General features: G+C 47.5%; 1 protein-coding gene across 1 annotated transcript in view; it reads left to right on the forward strand.

Moving 5' to 3' along the window:
- Nucleotides 9,711–15,330, forward strand: part of BBS2 (Bardet-Biedl syndrome 2) — a 29,119-nt gene continuing 23,499 nt past the window's right edge. Inside the window, exon 1 of the mRNA XM_018062007.1 lies at nt 9,711–10,031. Coding sequence (XP_017917496.1) covers nt 9,915–10,031 — 117 coding nt within the window. The 5' untranslated portion in view covers nt 9,711–9,914. The remainder of the gene's footprint in view (nt 10,032–15,330) is intronic.

The raw sequence follows: 15,330 nt of genomic DNA on the forward strand, positions 1-15,330 counted from the left end.
TAAATCGAGGGACATATTCAAACAGGGTCTGGATGGTGATTCTTGCCTTGGTTAGAAGCTTGGGTTGGCCATCTCTCTGGCCCCTTCCTCCTGGGAAATGACATGACTATGCAAATGAAACTTGGAGTTGCCTTTAGTATGCTATGTCCCCTGAAGATAAGAGAGCTCAGATCTGCAAAGCTACACACTGCTTTCAGGAGTTCCTACAAAGATAGAAAACTCAAACTTCCCAGACCAGGTGCCCAGAGGTTGACTTTCTATCCAAGTAGGAGGTTACAAAAGCCGAGGCAAGTCTCAGCCAGCGTCCCATGCTGCCCACACCCATGTATGGCCCCAGGGAGCAATAAAGAGCACACTTCTTGGAAACTGGAACAGACTCCAGCCATCAGCTTTGATCTGAACCCGGGGGTGGACTGGGCCAGGAACCAGTTCCGCTGCTCCTTGGATGTTGGACTACTGCCATCCTGTGTTGTTTTGTTGTTTAGTTGCTCAGTTGTGTCTGAATCTTTTTGACTCCATGGACTGTAGCTTGCCAGGCTCCTCTGTCCATGGGATTATCCAGGCAAAAATACTGGAGTGGGTTGCCATTTCCTTTGCCAGGGGATCTTCCCAACCCAGGGATCAAACTTGTGTCTCCTGCATTGGCAGGCAGATTCTTTACCACTGAGCCACCTGGAAGGCCCTCTATCCTGTGTGGGCTCCTCTAATTTAAAAATCACTTGAAGACTCTTGGGTCTTCATTGCCCTGGCAGAGCCGACTTGTCAGCACATCTCTGGCCACACCTTCCCATCAATCAATACCTTACCACTGTGGGCTTGGCAGGTGGAGATGACTGTGGAAGGAGTTTTTTATAAATGACAACAACAAAAAGATTAAAGAGAGTAGATTTTTAGATTAAAAAAAAACACAACTCATGTACGTTACATAAGGACTTCAAAATCAAAAGCTTATGCGTAAAGCCAGAAAGTATTAGAACAAGAACAAAACTCGATCAAAATATGTATCTTTAAGTGAAATCTTTGGCACGGCTTTTTATAATATTTAAATCCTGCTAGAAAAAAGTCTTTACTTTCCTAAAAAGTCTTTAAATGTAACTTACTAAATCGGTGAGAATGTGATGCATCAAAGTGGTTGTTTATTGTTGTTTCTATAGAAAGAAACTTGACTCTTGGTCCTCATCTGTGGGCTTCCCTGGTGACTCAGTGGTGAAGAATTCGCCTACCGGTGCAGGGGACACAGGTTCGATACTTGGGGCAGGAAGATCCCCTGGAGAAGGAAATGGCAACCCACTTCAGTATCCTTGCCTAGGAAATCCCATGGACAGAGGAGCCTGGAGGAGTACAGCCCATGCTGTTGCAAAAGGGTCAGATGCGGCTTAGCAGCTAAAACAACAAAACCAATGAGTACCCTCATGCACAAAGACGGTAATCACTCCCCCATGGGCCCCTCTGTGCTTCAGGAGGCTCTGGCTCATCGTGAATCATGCTTAGATTATGCCCACAATGTCAAGCATGGTCTTGTGGGTGTCATGGTACAAAAACAAGAAAAAGAAAGAGGCATCACTTCTCAATGCTCAGTAGTACAAAACCATAGGATCTATTTTGAATCTTTCGGTGGGGAGAAATTATGAAGGCCTGTCCTACAGGGTGGGGTTAAGAGAAGCAGGGTCATGAGAGAGAAAGATGAGGGCCCTGGGCAGGCCTATTTGAGAAGGAAAGTGTTGAGCTGAAATCTGATGGACACATGGGAGTCAGGCTTGAAATGACCTGCGAGCTGAGCATTCTGGGTGGAGGGAACTGTAAGGTGGTGCAGTAAGTCCTGCCAGTGAGTTATTTAAGTGAATGCTGACTTGTCTGAATCGACCATCATTCATCGACCAGATATCTAAACTGCAGCCATGGACTTGCCTGGTGGTCCATTAGATTGGATGCTGCGCCTCCACAGCATGGGGTCTGGGGAACTAGGATCCCACATGGCGCGTGGTGTGGCCAGAGAAAAGAAATAATAAAATAATAAAGTGCATTCCCTTTTTGTCAGAAAGTGCTTAAGATGCTTGGATGACATTAAGCTGGAGTATTCTTTGCAGAGAGGGCAAGAACAGGGCGCAGCAGTCCTGGTGTCCTTGGCTCCCGCTGTTCCGCTCTTACTCCTGGGGTGTGCAGCTCAGCCGCCTCCAGAGAGCTGGCCTGCCTACCTCCAGATGTGTGGTGAGAGAGGCCTGCCCTTAGGACGTGGCGGGTGGCTTTCCAGGGATGAACATATCTCCCGATGCTGGCATTCAGGATTAGCCAGCTCATTTTCCGGCATGTAGAAGTCACATTCTCCATTATCATTTCCTACCAGGGATAAAATAATACATTGACCCCCATCTGCCTGATTTCTCTCGAGGCAGCAGTGTAGGGGTAGATAGGGACTGGGCTTCCCTACCAAAAGTGGACAAGAGACTTGAATTCTAGCTCAGAGAGACAAAAAAAAAAAAAAAAAAACAAAACCCAAAAAACAGTAAAGAAATAATGGGGGAATTCCCTGGTGGTTCAACGGTTAGGACTCCAAGCTTACACTTTAGGGGCACAGATTCTACCCCTGGTCAGGGAACTAAGATCTTGCAAGCCGAGTGGCAAAGCCAAAGAAAGAAAGAAGGAAATAAAATAGAAATAAAAAAATCTTTTTTTTTTTTTTAAAGGGAGGGTCTTCCCTGGTGGTCTAGTGATTATGAATCCACCTTGCAATGCAAGGGACCCCAGTTTGATCCCTGGTCAGGAAGATTCCACGTGTCTCAGAGCAACTAAGCCCGTGCATTACAACTGTGGAGGCCGCACTCTGGAGTCTTCGAGTTGCAACTCCAGAGCCCATATGCCGAGAGCCTGCGCTCTGCAATAAGAGAACCCACCTCAGTGAGAAGCGCGAGCAGCACAGCTAGAGAGCAGCGCCCGCTCGCCGCAACTGGAGAAAGCCCTGGTGCAGCAACGAAGACCCACCGCAGCCAGGATATAAAATAAAAATAAATAGGCGTTTTCTAAAAAAAGAATTAAGGAAGATCAGCTCAGAAAGAGATAAACACTATGAAGAAAATAAAGCAGAAATGCTGTGTGTGAGAGCGAGAGAATGCACTGGGGCACTGGGCACTTGTGAAAATACAAGTGAATAATTGAGAGTCTGCTACACGGGAAGTGTTCCACAGATATAGCTCCTATGATGATGATGATGATGTAGCTTTTTCCTGTCTGCTGACCCCAAAGCAGCTGTTTCTGTTTTGCATACGTGACATGCTGTGACGAGGCTTTGAATACGAGTTTTGTACTCATTTCTTGTGAGTGACATGGACTGACAAAGAGCCATGTGAATGGCCTCACCTCACAGCCCCGGCATCCCACAGTCGGCAGGGAGTCATGTGATGAGAGACGGATGGATCGGGCATCCAAGGAGGCTGCCTGTGAACCGTTCTCACACAGCCAGGCTCTGTGCGCTGTGCTCTGCCCCAGTGTCCCGGCCCCTGCCCTCCAGGTGTTGTGGAGGGATGCTAATGGCAACTCTCTTAATGTCAGGGAAACTTGAGCCTGGGGTCCTTTACTGGCAGGTTCTGGGGCAACTGGTAGGGAGAGGCTGTGGATCTCCAAAGGGCACAGAGAGCCCTCACCCTCATACTCCTTTATTTTTAAGTAGTGTACACGTTTTATCACAAAAGTAAAGCAAGCTTGCTATAACCACAGCAAACATCACAGTGCGTAAATAAAAAGGCAGAACTCCATCTCCGGCTGATCCTTGCCCCAGTCTACATCCTGATGTTGACTGGACCAGTGGAGGCCTCGGGTCCTAGGGGCCGTCCACCCCAGTTCCCTCTAGGCCTTTAATCCTGAGTCCTAATGTGTGAGAGCCTCCTTTCTTTACACCTGCACACCCTCTAGTGGGCGTGCTTTGCATAGGCGAGGTGAAGGCAGTAGCAGATGTGACCAGAGGCCCCTGTAACTCAGGTTCTAAATTCTCTGTCTCACCTAGTCCCACAAGCCTTTAATTAGTGAGTTTGGTTTTCTGATCCCAGACCTGAAAGGATATTGGGAATTAAGCCACCTACTCTTAAAAAAAGAGAGAGAGAGAGAAAAGTTACCAACTATATTACAATATAGTTGGATGGCATCACCGACTTAGGCATGAGTTTGAGCAAGCTCCGTGAGTTGGTGATGGACAGGGAAGCCTGGCGTGCTGCAGGCCATGGGTTCACAAAGAGTCGGCCACAACTGAGCGACTGAACTGAATATTACAATAGCAACCTTGATGATGCTGGGAAAGATTGAGGGCAGGAGGAGGAGAGGGCGACAGAGGATGAGATAGTTGGATGGCATCACCAATTCAATGGACATGAGTTTGAGCAAGCTCCAGGACATGGTGAAGGACAGGGAAGCCTGGCATGCTGCAGTCCATGGGATCACAAGGAGTCAGAAACGACCAAGCGACTGAGCAACAGGTCAAAAGCAGCCTTTTCACCTAGAGGTAAAATTAATAACCTTATGATAACAATGATAATAACCATTTATGGGATCTCTTATTAAGGGCCAGGCATTGCTTTAAATGCTTTATTTATATTAGTTGGTCTAATTCCCACAACAATATTCTCCAGAAGTAGTACTATTATTCATCTTTCTCTTTTTTAAAAGAGACACAAGTACTTGGGGTGTTGACTGCAGGAGACTCATGGCTCAGACTCTGGAGCTCGGACCCCCTGGGCTGGCCACCCTGGTTCTGCCACTTACCAGCTGTGTGGCCTTGGGCTTAGGTTATGGGACCTCTCACCACTCAGTTTTCTCTCTTATAAAGCGGGATGATGACAGAATCTCTCTCAGAGGGTGGCTGTGAGGACCCAGTCAGTTAGTGTGTCCAGTGCCTGGCACAGAGAAGGCCCTCAATAAATGTGAGCAGGAGGATTAAATGATGGGCCTCAGTCTCAGCTAGGGATTGACTGAGGAGGAATTTGAACCCAGATCTGCAGGCTGTCAAGGCTTGTGGGCTTCCCTGCTATGGACTGCTGCCAACCTACAGCCAGCCCCTCCCCTCCAAGTCCTGGGTCCCCAGGAAGGAGCCTCAGATCTCAGAAATGTGAAGATATGCCCTCTCTGAAAAGCCAGTGATTCCTAGTGGGGTATGAGAGGTAGAGAAAGACTGTGGGCCAGCCTCTCCTGGCCCTTGTTGGAAGGCTTCCAAGTCTCCTGCCCTGATCAGGGTTTAGATGAGGATTCTCTGCCCTTCTGTGGATCCATGCTGTTTCTAATTAGGGTTGTGATGTTGTTGCTGTTTAATTGCTAAATCGTGTCCACCTCTGCAACCCCATGGATGCCAGGCTTGCCAGGCTCCTCTGTTCATGGCATTTTCCTGACAAGAATACTGGAGTGGGTAGGGATATGATGCAAAGACTCAAGTAGCCCCAGTATGGTGGATGATATCGTTGGGGGACTGATGGAAGCACAGAGGAACGGCGGGTACCTCCCAAATGTGACAGCCGCTGTGAGAGAGACCCCCAGCTGCGACCCCCTGCAGTGGTGCCGTCCAACCTATGAGGTGAGGGTGAGAATGCTTCAGGCAGAGGGCCGGTGTGAGCAAAGGCAGAGAGGCCAAGAAAGCCTGTGAGGAGGGAGTGAGCTTGTGGCAAGAGGCAGTAGAAGAGGAGGCTGCAGAGGCCAGCAGGGGTCAGAACTTGAAGGGCTTTGTGTCATCTCTCAAAGAGCTTGAACTTACTTTGGCTAAAAATGAGGAGCCAGTGAAGAGTTATGAAGGGAGGAGGTGATACTGGTAAGGGTTTGTCATCTGTCAAATGGCAAGGACCTGCCTCACAGGGTTATTGGAGGATTAAGAGATGATCCATATGAAGTATTTTTTAATCATTTATTTTTCTTAGTTTTTAAAATTAGCTTTGTTTATTTTTGGCTCCACTGGGTCTTTGTTGCTGCTTGAGGGTTTTCTCCAGTTGTGGGGAGCAGGGACTACTTTCTAGTTGTGGTGTGCCAGCTTCTTACTGCGGTGGGTTCTCTTGTTGTGGAGCACGGGCTCAGTAGTTGTGGCCCATGGGCTTAGTTGCCCTGCAGCATGTGGAATGTTCCCAGACCAGGGATCGAACCTGTGTCTTCTGCATTGGCAGGCAGATTCTTAACCACTGGACCACCAGGGAAGGCCCATATAAAGTGCTTGGAGTGGCACCTAGAAAGTGCTTATTAAATGTTCAGTGCTGCTGCTGCTGGTGTTGGTACTGTCCTGCAGTGAAGAGTGAAAGCAACTCTTGCAGACCACCCAGGCGGTACAGAGTGAGTGAGGCTCAGCACGGTGGACAGAGTCTAAGACCACCCTTACATGGATAACCAGCAGGCCATGGATATCTGCTGTCTGCCTGCTAAAGACCAACAAGCAAGCTTCCTGGTGTGGCCCCTCCTGGCCTCTTTCTCACTCACTAGGCTCCAGCCGCCTTATTGTGTTTCTGATCTTCAAACATGCCCATCCCTGGGCCTTGGACCCAGCTGTTCCCTCTGTTTGGAACGACCTTCCCCCACATCTTCTCTTGGCTGCCACTGTCTTGTCACGGAGCTCTTGGTTCAAATGTCATTTCCTCTGAAAAGCCTTTTCTGAGCCTTGGCGTATCAGCTTTATCTCCAGAAAAAGCAATCGTACTTGCTTTCATGTTTAATGTCTGTTGCTCCCTGTCCCCTTGTTACAGACTGAATTGTGTCCCCCTCAATTCATTTGTTGAAGTCCTGACCCCTATACCCCAGAATGTGACTGTATCTGGAGATGGGACCTTTAAACAGGTGATTATGTTAAAATGAGATCCTTAGGGCAGGCCCTGATCCAATATGACTGCTGTCCTCAGAAGAAGAGGAAATTTGGGCACACAAAGAAGGGTGAATGCACAGAGGTACTGTAGGAAGAGGTAGCAAGAGGGTGGCCATTTGCAAGCCGAGGATAGAGGCTCCAGGAGAAATCACCTGTTTTGGCATCTTGGACTTCCAGCCTTTAGAACTGTGATCACACAAATTTTTGTTATTGAAGCTACCCAGTTCGTAGTATTTTGTTATGGTAGTGTATTAGCAAACAAATATATTTCTAGGTGTAACTTCTATAAGGGCACAGAGTATGTCTTTCTGGATTGCCACAGTGTCCCTAATGTCCCTAATTCATTGAACACTGACTTAGCATATGGAGACCTTCAGTAAATGTGAGATGACCTCTATTAGAGATTTATTCTTTTCAAGCTGTTCTAGGAGAGATGGCCTGTCAGCCTGTGCTCAGCTATTAGCAAAGTGGATTCAGTGAGATGATGCCTTCCTGGAGACAGAGTCTAGGGGTTGAGGGGAGGAAAAGAAAGTGAAGTCGCTCAGTTGTGTCTGACTCTTTGTAATCCCATGGACTGTAGTCAACCAGGCTCCTCCATTCATGGGACTTTCCAGGCAAGGGTACTGGAATGAGTTGCCATTTCCTTCTCTAGGATATCTTCCCGACCCAGGGATTGAACCCAGGTCTCCTGCATTGCAGGCGGATTCTTTACCAGTTGAGACACCAGGGAAGCCCAAGAATACTGGAGTGGGTAGCCTATCACTTCTCCAGGGGATCTACCTGACTCAGGAATTGAACTGGGGTCTCCTGCATTGCAGGCGGATTCTTTACCAACTGAGCTATGAGGAAAGCCCTACATTCCATCAGGGCCCTCAAATTTAGTCTTTAGACATTATCTCCCAAAGAGATTACAACTAGTCGTGGACACCCCCCATAGGCTTGAAAAAAGATGCTCATTTGAACAGCTATAATTGCAAAAGGCAAATATCAAGAATATTCTAGAGCCCATCTTTCAAGACCTACCTTCAACATCTGACACAGTGATTTTCCTCCTCCTGGCAACATTCTCTTCACTTAGCTTCCTTCTCAGTCTCCTCTGTTGGTTCCCACTCATCTCATCCCTCAGCCTTAAATGTTTATTTTTAGAAGTCAGCCAGAGCGATCCCTTAGTGTCTTTGCACCTGAATTTCCTCTGCTGAAACACACTTCCTCAAAACTGATTCGCTTTTAGATTCTTGCCTGAATGTCACTTTCTCAGTGAGGTCTCTTCCCTACCACCATATTTTTAAAAATTATTTATTTTGGCTGGCTGGGTCTTTGTTGTGGTGCATGGGCTTTCTCTAGTTGCAGTGATTGTGGGTTACTCTCTGCTACTCTCTGTTGCTTTCTTGGTGGCTCAGATGGTATAGAACCCACCTGCAATGAGGGAGACCTGGGTTCAATCCCTGGGTTGGGAAGAACCCCTGGAGAAGGGAATGGCTGCCCACTCCAGTACTCTGGTCTGGAGAATTCCATGGACATGGGAAGCTGGCAGGCTACATTCCATGAGATCACAAAGAGTGGGACATGACTGAGCAACTTTCACTTTCCCTAGTTGCAGTTCACAGGCTTCTCATTCCGATGGCTTCTGTCGTTGCAGAACGTGGGCTCTAGGTGTGCAGGCTCAGTAGTCGTGGCACACAGGCTTAGTCGCCCCTTGGCATGTGGAATCTTCCTGGACCAGGAATAGAACCCATGTTCCCTGCACTGGCAGGCAAATTCTTAACCACTAAACTACCAGGGAAGTCTCCCTACTACCTTACTTAAAATTGCGCTTTCTCCAAACTTCCATCTCTCTTTCCTCTTTACCACTTACCACCAAAAGACTTCCCACATGCATTTCCCATTTAGTGTTTGTCTCCTCTGACTTGTATGTCAGCTTCAGGAGACGGGAGGTTTGTCTTATGTTTACTGCCATATCTCTACTTCTAGAATAGGGCCTGACACATAGTTCAGTTCAGTCGCTCAATCTTGTCCAACTTTTCGCGACCCCATACCAGGCCTCCCTGTCTATCACCAACTCCCAGAGTTTACTCAACTCTTGTCCATTGAATCGGTGATGCCATCCAACCATCTCATCCTCTGTAAACATAGTAAAGTCTCAAAAAATAAATGTCTGAAGGAATGCTAAGAAATTGATAAAGAACTACTTAAAGATGAGAGTTTAAAGTATGATTTTTCCCCCCAGAGGATTGATATATTAAGTAATTACTGTGGGCATCAACATAACAGCTAAAGTAAGAAGTGTAGATATTCAAGGCATTTTTGTCGTTCAGTCACTAAATCATGTCCAACTCTTTGTGACCCCAAGGACTGCAGTGAGCCAGGCTTGCCTGTCCTTCACTGTCTCCCGCAGTTTGCTCAAACTCCTTTTCATTGAGCTGGTGATGCTAGTCGCCCCCTTGGACTTCTCTGGTGGCTCAGAAGGTAATCTGCCTGCAATGCAAGAGATGCGGGTTCGATCCCTGGCTGGGGAAGATCCCCTGGAGAAGCGAATGGCTACCCACTCCAGTATTTCTTGCCTAGAGAATTTCATGGACAGAGGAGCTTGGCGGGCTACAGTCCATAGGGTCGCAAGGAGTCGGACATGCCTGAGCGACTAACACACACATTCACGGTATATTTATTGAATAAGCCCTTGGAATGGAGTAGATAGAAATAAATGTAGGCTGCAACAGTTGGGCAGCTTGGTTGTGGTGCTGCTAGAATAAGAAGCCCCAGGGGTGCGATGGCTCAAACACCTCCACGGTAGACCCGTAGTTGAGTTGAACCCAACGCTGGTAAGTTACAGCAGGAAAATGGCAAGACCCTACCCGCGAGTTCAGCCGCAGCAGCGCTTGAGGCCCGACCGCGCAGCTGCAGAACTCGGTGGGCGGGCCTGCGCAGCCGCAGAAAGAGCTCGCGGCCTGGGGTCCGAGTCAAGTTCGCATCAGTTTCCCGCCTCGCCTGATGTAGCCAGACCGGTCCGGTCCGGTCTCCGCGCCTCTCAACGCCTCGCTGAGGCCGGGTCCGCAGCGCCGGTCTCGGGCCACTAGCCCTCTTCTCTTGAACCGCCGCCAACATGCTGCAGCCCGTGTTCACCCTGAAACTGCGCCACAAAATCAGCCCCCGCATGGTGGCCGTAGGGCGCTACGACGGGACTCACCCGTGCCTGGCGGCCGCTACCCAAGCGGGCAAGGTAACCGCTCCCACCCATTCCCACCCGCACGGGGCCCGGGCCCCAGGAGTCCCCACGACTTCCGCGGGCCGCGTCCTGGCAGTCCCGCCGCTCATTCTCAGACCCCGCCCCCAGCCAGGGTTGCCAGGCAACGGGTCGGTAGTCTAGCCAGCTCTCCGTTCTGCGCAGAAATCCTGAATAACAAAGCGGAACGGCCCTTCTGAACAGTTAACTTGTCTTCAGGCTCTTAGACTCGATGATGTTGCAGTCTCTTTACGGATAGGGAGCATAGAGAAGAGAAGTCCCCTGCAGGGAAGGCCTTGGTCAGGGTTAGCAGTAATGGAGGAGCCCAGAGTCTCTGCCCTTCGCTGAGAACGTCCTACCATCTCAGACTGCCTCTTAGAGGCAAACAACTCTACGGCAGGAAAAAAAAAATAGATATCTCTAACTTAAATGATTCAGATTGCTCCTTTGATCTTTATCCATGTACATTCATGTCTCTTCCTGTAATTTATTCACTAAGTACCTATTAGGGGCTTACTGTATACCCTGTGCTGTGCAAAGTGTGGGCGTCGCGGAGACGAAAAAGATACGGTCATTCAACATCTCACCAGACTTACTGAACACCTTCTTTGTACTAGATCTTGGGGATTCAGAGAGAAAGCTGGAGTCCGTATTTTCAGAAAGCTTCTGGTCCAGAGGGACAACAGACAGGGCAAATCAGGGCACTATGTGCTGATGGAGGAATGCCCGAAAAACATGGAATACAGTGACGCCGAGCTTAATGACTGCTAACAGTTACAAAGCCTTATTACATTAATTATCTCAGCGTCCTTGCTAAATTGCCAACTGCTGTAGCATAGCACCGGTGTGGTAGATCCTGGCTTTGGTACCTACTGATTTCATGACCTTGGGCAAGGTACTTAATAGTATCTACCACATAGAGTTGTTAAGAGGATTAAGTAAGTTATTATGTGTCATGCTCTTGGCATATAGGCAGTAGTCACTAATTGTTAGCTGTTATTTTCTTTTTATTACTCCCACTTTACTGATTAGAAATAATGGTTCAGAGAGGTTCAAAGCAATGTTTGAGGTTGCTCAACTGGAAAGTGGTAGAAATGAGATTAGAGTGCCTGTTCTCTGATCCAGCTTGGATTTAACAAGTTGACATTTATATAATGATTTATAGTTTTCAAGACACTTCCACCTCCAATATATGTTTTCTGATTTGCTCCGCCTTGGGATACATCAGTTAAAACGTAGTGATTCATTTAAATTAAGTTGTATAATGGAGGAAAGCATTTAGCATAGAGCCTGGCACTAATGTTAGCTGTGATAATGTGAGGAGACCCTGACAAATACCAGAAAGAAATTCGTATTGGTTTTTCTGTAGGTACACAGCAGCTACATAAATGGGCTGAAAAGTTCCCATTGACATTAGTTCACCCCTGAGTTTACTGAGTTTACTGAGCTGTGCGCTGGGCACTGTTCTTAACTCTGCAGCTACAAGGGTGAAAGTGACAGAAAAGTCTTACTGGTTTTATTCCCAGGTGGCGCTAGTGGTAAAGAACCCGCCGCCCAGTGCAGGAGACACAGGAGACACGAGTTCGATTCCAGGGTCAGGAAGAGCCACTGGAGAAGGAAGTGGGAACCCACTCCAGTATTCTTGCCTGGGAAATCCCATGGACAGAGGAGCCTGGCCGGCTATGGTCCATGGGGCTGCAAAGAGTTGGACACGACTGAGCCGTTAACACTTCTGTCCATTCCCTTGGAGGTTACATTTGAGAGAACGAGCCAGATAGTTAACAGATACACACAGTCTGCAGAGGGGTAATGGCTGTTTGAGACAGGGTGATCAGGTAGGCTCCTGATAGGATAACTGTGGATCAGAGGTTTGAAGGAAATGAAACAAGCCCCTGCAGAGAGGTGGAGTTAAGTGTGTCAGCAAGTACACACGGGCTTTGAGGTAGAGGGTATACTTGGTGTGTTCCAGAAACACAGGAAGGCTTCTGGGACTGGAATGGATTGAGGGAGGCAGTGAGGTGGCCAGTAGTTGGATCATATAGGCCCTCATAGGCCACAGCAGAGACCTTGGTTTTTGATAAAGTGGGTGATTGGGATTTGGTTTATGTTTTAGATGAAGGATTACTGGGGTGGTACTGCAACAGAGATGCAGGGAGTGGAAGCAGGTTTCTCTGGAAACCCTTTCATTAGAATGTGACCTAGAGAGGGAGGCAGGGACACCTTAATCTAGGTCAGCTTCTGAAGACGGGGGAGAAAGGGAGAGATGGAAATTCCTATGTTCTCTAATCAGGTACTTTATATTCAGAACTTCAAAAGCAGATCTGAGAAGTTCTGACCTGATCTTTAGACTTAAACAAGTTGGCACCATTTTATGATCCAAACAACACACAAAAATATAATTTCCTTTAAAAACAAATGTCTCTGGTAAGACTGAAGCCCTCCTTGACTGTGGGGGCCCATGTCTTTAGAAACAAGATTTTGTCATTTTCTGTGGGACTCTGTTGTGAAGGTGGGGCTGACTTATTGAGATCTGGTCTCTGCACCTGAGCAAGGATATTTTGAAAAGGGGTTTCTTGCAGGATGAACATAGTTCATCTGAGACATGTTTCCTCTCACCATAGAATATATATTGCAGCAGCACCCCCTCAGCTAGAACAAACGTGTAAGCTACAGCCAGTTCTTTGGCTTGAAGGCTCTGTGTGTGTGTGTGCGTGTGTGCGTGCATGTGCGCCTGTGTGCTCAGTCATGTCTGACTCTTGGTGACCTCATGGACCCCATCAGGCACATCTGTCCATGGAATTTTCTAGGCAAGAATGCAGGAGTGGGTTGGCATTTCCTCCTCCAGGGGATCTTCCCAACCCAGGGGTCGAACTCGAGTCTCGTGGGTCTCTGGTATTGGCAGGCAGATTCTTTGCCCCTGGGCCACCAGCGGACCCCTGCATAAAGGCCCTGGCAGTGACTGAGCCTGTGGCCAGATGAGTCTCCTGGGCACTGATTTCCGTGGAAGGGGGCTAGGGAGGAACCAGACGCCTGGGACTCTGGCAGCAAAGCTCAAACTCCTTTCATCCCAATAACAATGAGCGTGACGTCCACAGGTTATTTTTCTTGCTGTTCTTTTTCAGCCTTTCTAATTACTAGAAGACTTAGTAAGAATTCTTTTGTTCAGAACTATTATGAAAGGAAGTAAGATATGGCTGGAGATGGCTGGAGCCTGACACCAGGCTTGTGTCTCACTCCTGTCACTTATCGGTGGTGAGACCTTGGGAAAGGAAAGGCCGTAACCCCTCTGACCTCTTCTGTATATCCAGAGGACTAAAGGCAGTAATGTTGATAAAAGCATGTTGTAAAGTATTACACAAATGAGAATGTGAACACAGTAGTCAGTAGCTACACACCTTTTCTATAGGTTTCTCATCAGTCTTTTTTTAAAATTTATTTTTAATCGGAGGATAATTGCTTTCCAAGGTTGTGTTTGTTTCTGCCGTAAACAACGTGAATCAGCCATATGTATACATATATCCCCTCCCTCTTGAACCTCCCTTCCACTCCTCACCTCACCCATCCCACCCCTCTAGGTTGTCACAGAGCCCCAGGTTCAGCTTGCTGTGTTACACAGCGACTTCCCCCAGCTGTCTGTTTTACATATGGTGATGTGTATGTCTCAATGCTGCTGTCTCAATTCCTGCCACCTTCTCCTTCCCCCACTGTGTTCTCTATGTCTGCGTCTCTATTCCTGCCCTGCAAATAGGTTCATCAGTTCCATCTTTTAGTTTCCATAAGTATGCTTTTATATATGATATATGTTTTTCTCTTTCTGACTTACTTCACCCTGTATGACAGACTCTAGGCTCATCCACCTTTGTTCAGCTGACTTAAAATTTGTTCCTTTTTTACGGCTGAGTAGTATTCCATTGTATATATGCACCGCAACTTCTTTATCCAGTTGTCTGTCAATGAACATCTAAATCTAATAAGCCTTGTAAAAATTATCTTTTGTTGAACAGGTTACCTTGCTTAGATAATAATTTAAAATTAATCCTGCTTGGATGTAAAACCAAGTCCCCTAAAATTGAGTTCCTCTACTGAGTTTATGATTAGCTTCTCTATCCAGAACTCTTATTTCCTTTCTTGTTCCACACCCTCAGGCTTGAGGAGTATCAGAGGAAAGGGGAGACTGTAACCAAGCTGGACCCTAGTGGGCCTTCCTGGGACAGCCCCCTCCCAACCAGCCTTGTCCTCTACTTCTTGTTTGTTGTAAAGCTTTAGTCTCCCAGGCCTCCCTTGAGTCTCAGAAGGCTGGCTCAAGTGTTAATGTTTAGGAATGTAAAGGTGTAGAAACAAGTTTTTGAGCTGGGAAACTGGCAACAGTTTGGACGGTAGAATTACCAAACTCCCAGTTCCCTGAAAGCTGTGAGGGTCTGGCACACGTTCCTAAGTTGTTTATACAGGAAGCAGACCCCTACCAGTTGGAAACTGCTGATCATGAGCATATAGACCCCAGACTGGGTTGAAACTAGAAGACAGGTGAGGCTTAAGACCTCCCCTTGATGCCAACCAGTCCAAGAGTTGTGTGCAAGCTGCTCACATGCCCTGCGGCCCCCTCCTGCCCACATTGCCTTTAAAACTTTTCTCTCCTATCTGGCAACTTGAAGATGGTCTTAGGATGTTAGTCCACCTTCTTCCCAGGTTGCTGGCCTCTTGAATAAAGCAAAATTTCCTTTCCCACCAACACTTGTCTCTTGGGTATTAGCCTTTTGAGTGGTGAGCAACCAAACCAGCCTCTCCGGGTTACAGATTTACACCGAAGAGTTGAAATGCTCATTTAAAATTAGAAAATTTTCTCAGAGCAACTAAGCCCGTGAACCGCAACTATTGAGCCTGTGCTCTCAAGCCTGGGGGCCACAGCTGCCGAAGCCCACGAACCGTAGTGCCCGTGCTCCGCAACAAGAGAAGCCGCCACAAGGAGAAGCCTGCGCCCTGCTGCGAGAGAGCAGCCCCTGTTCACGGCAACTGGGGAAAAAGCCTGCTCGTAGCAACAGAGACTCGGCACAGCCAAAAATAAATAAGTAAAATGAAATTAGCAAGTTTTAGAACTAGATGGGGGCTTAAGGGATCTCTAGTTTCTCATCTTTTTTTTTTTTTTTTTTTTTTTCAGAAAATGAAAATTTCCCTAATGAAATTTCTATACTTTATATCTGTGGCCTAATGTCTCAGATCCCTCCCACCCCAAACCCAGTTACCCATCTTGGGAGCAACATTGCCCCTCTTGAGAATGCTGCTTCTAGTCTAAACCTCC

This window comes from Capra hircus, chromosome 18 (genome assembly GCF_001704415.2).
Source record: "Capra hircus breed San Clemente chromosome 18, ASM170441v1, whole genome shotgun sequence".
NCBI lineage: Eukaryota > Metazoa > Chordata > Mammalia > Artiodactyla > Bovidae > Capra > Capra hircus.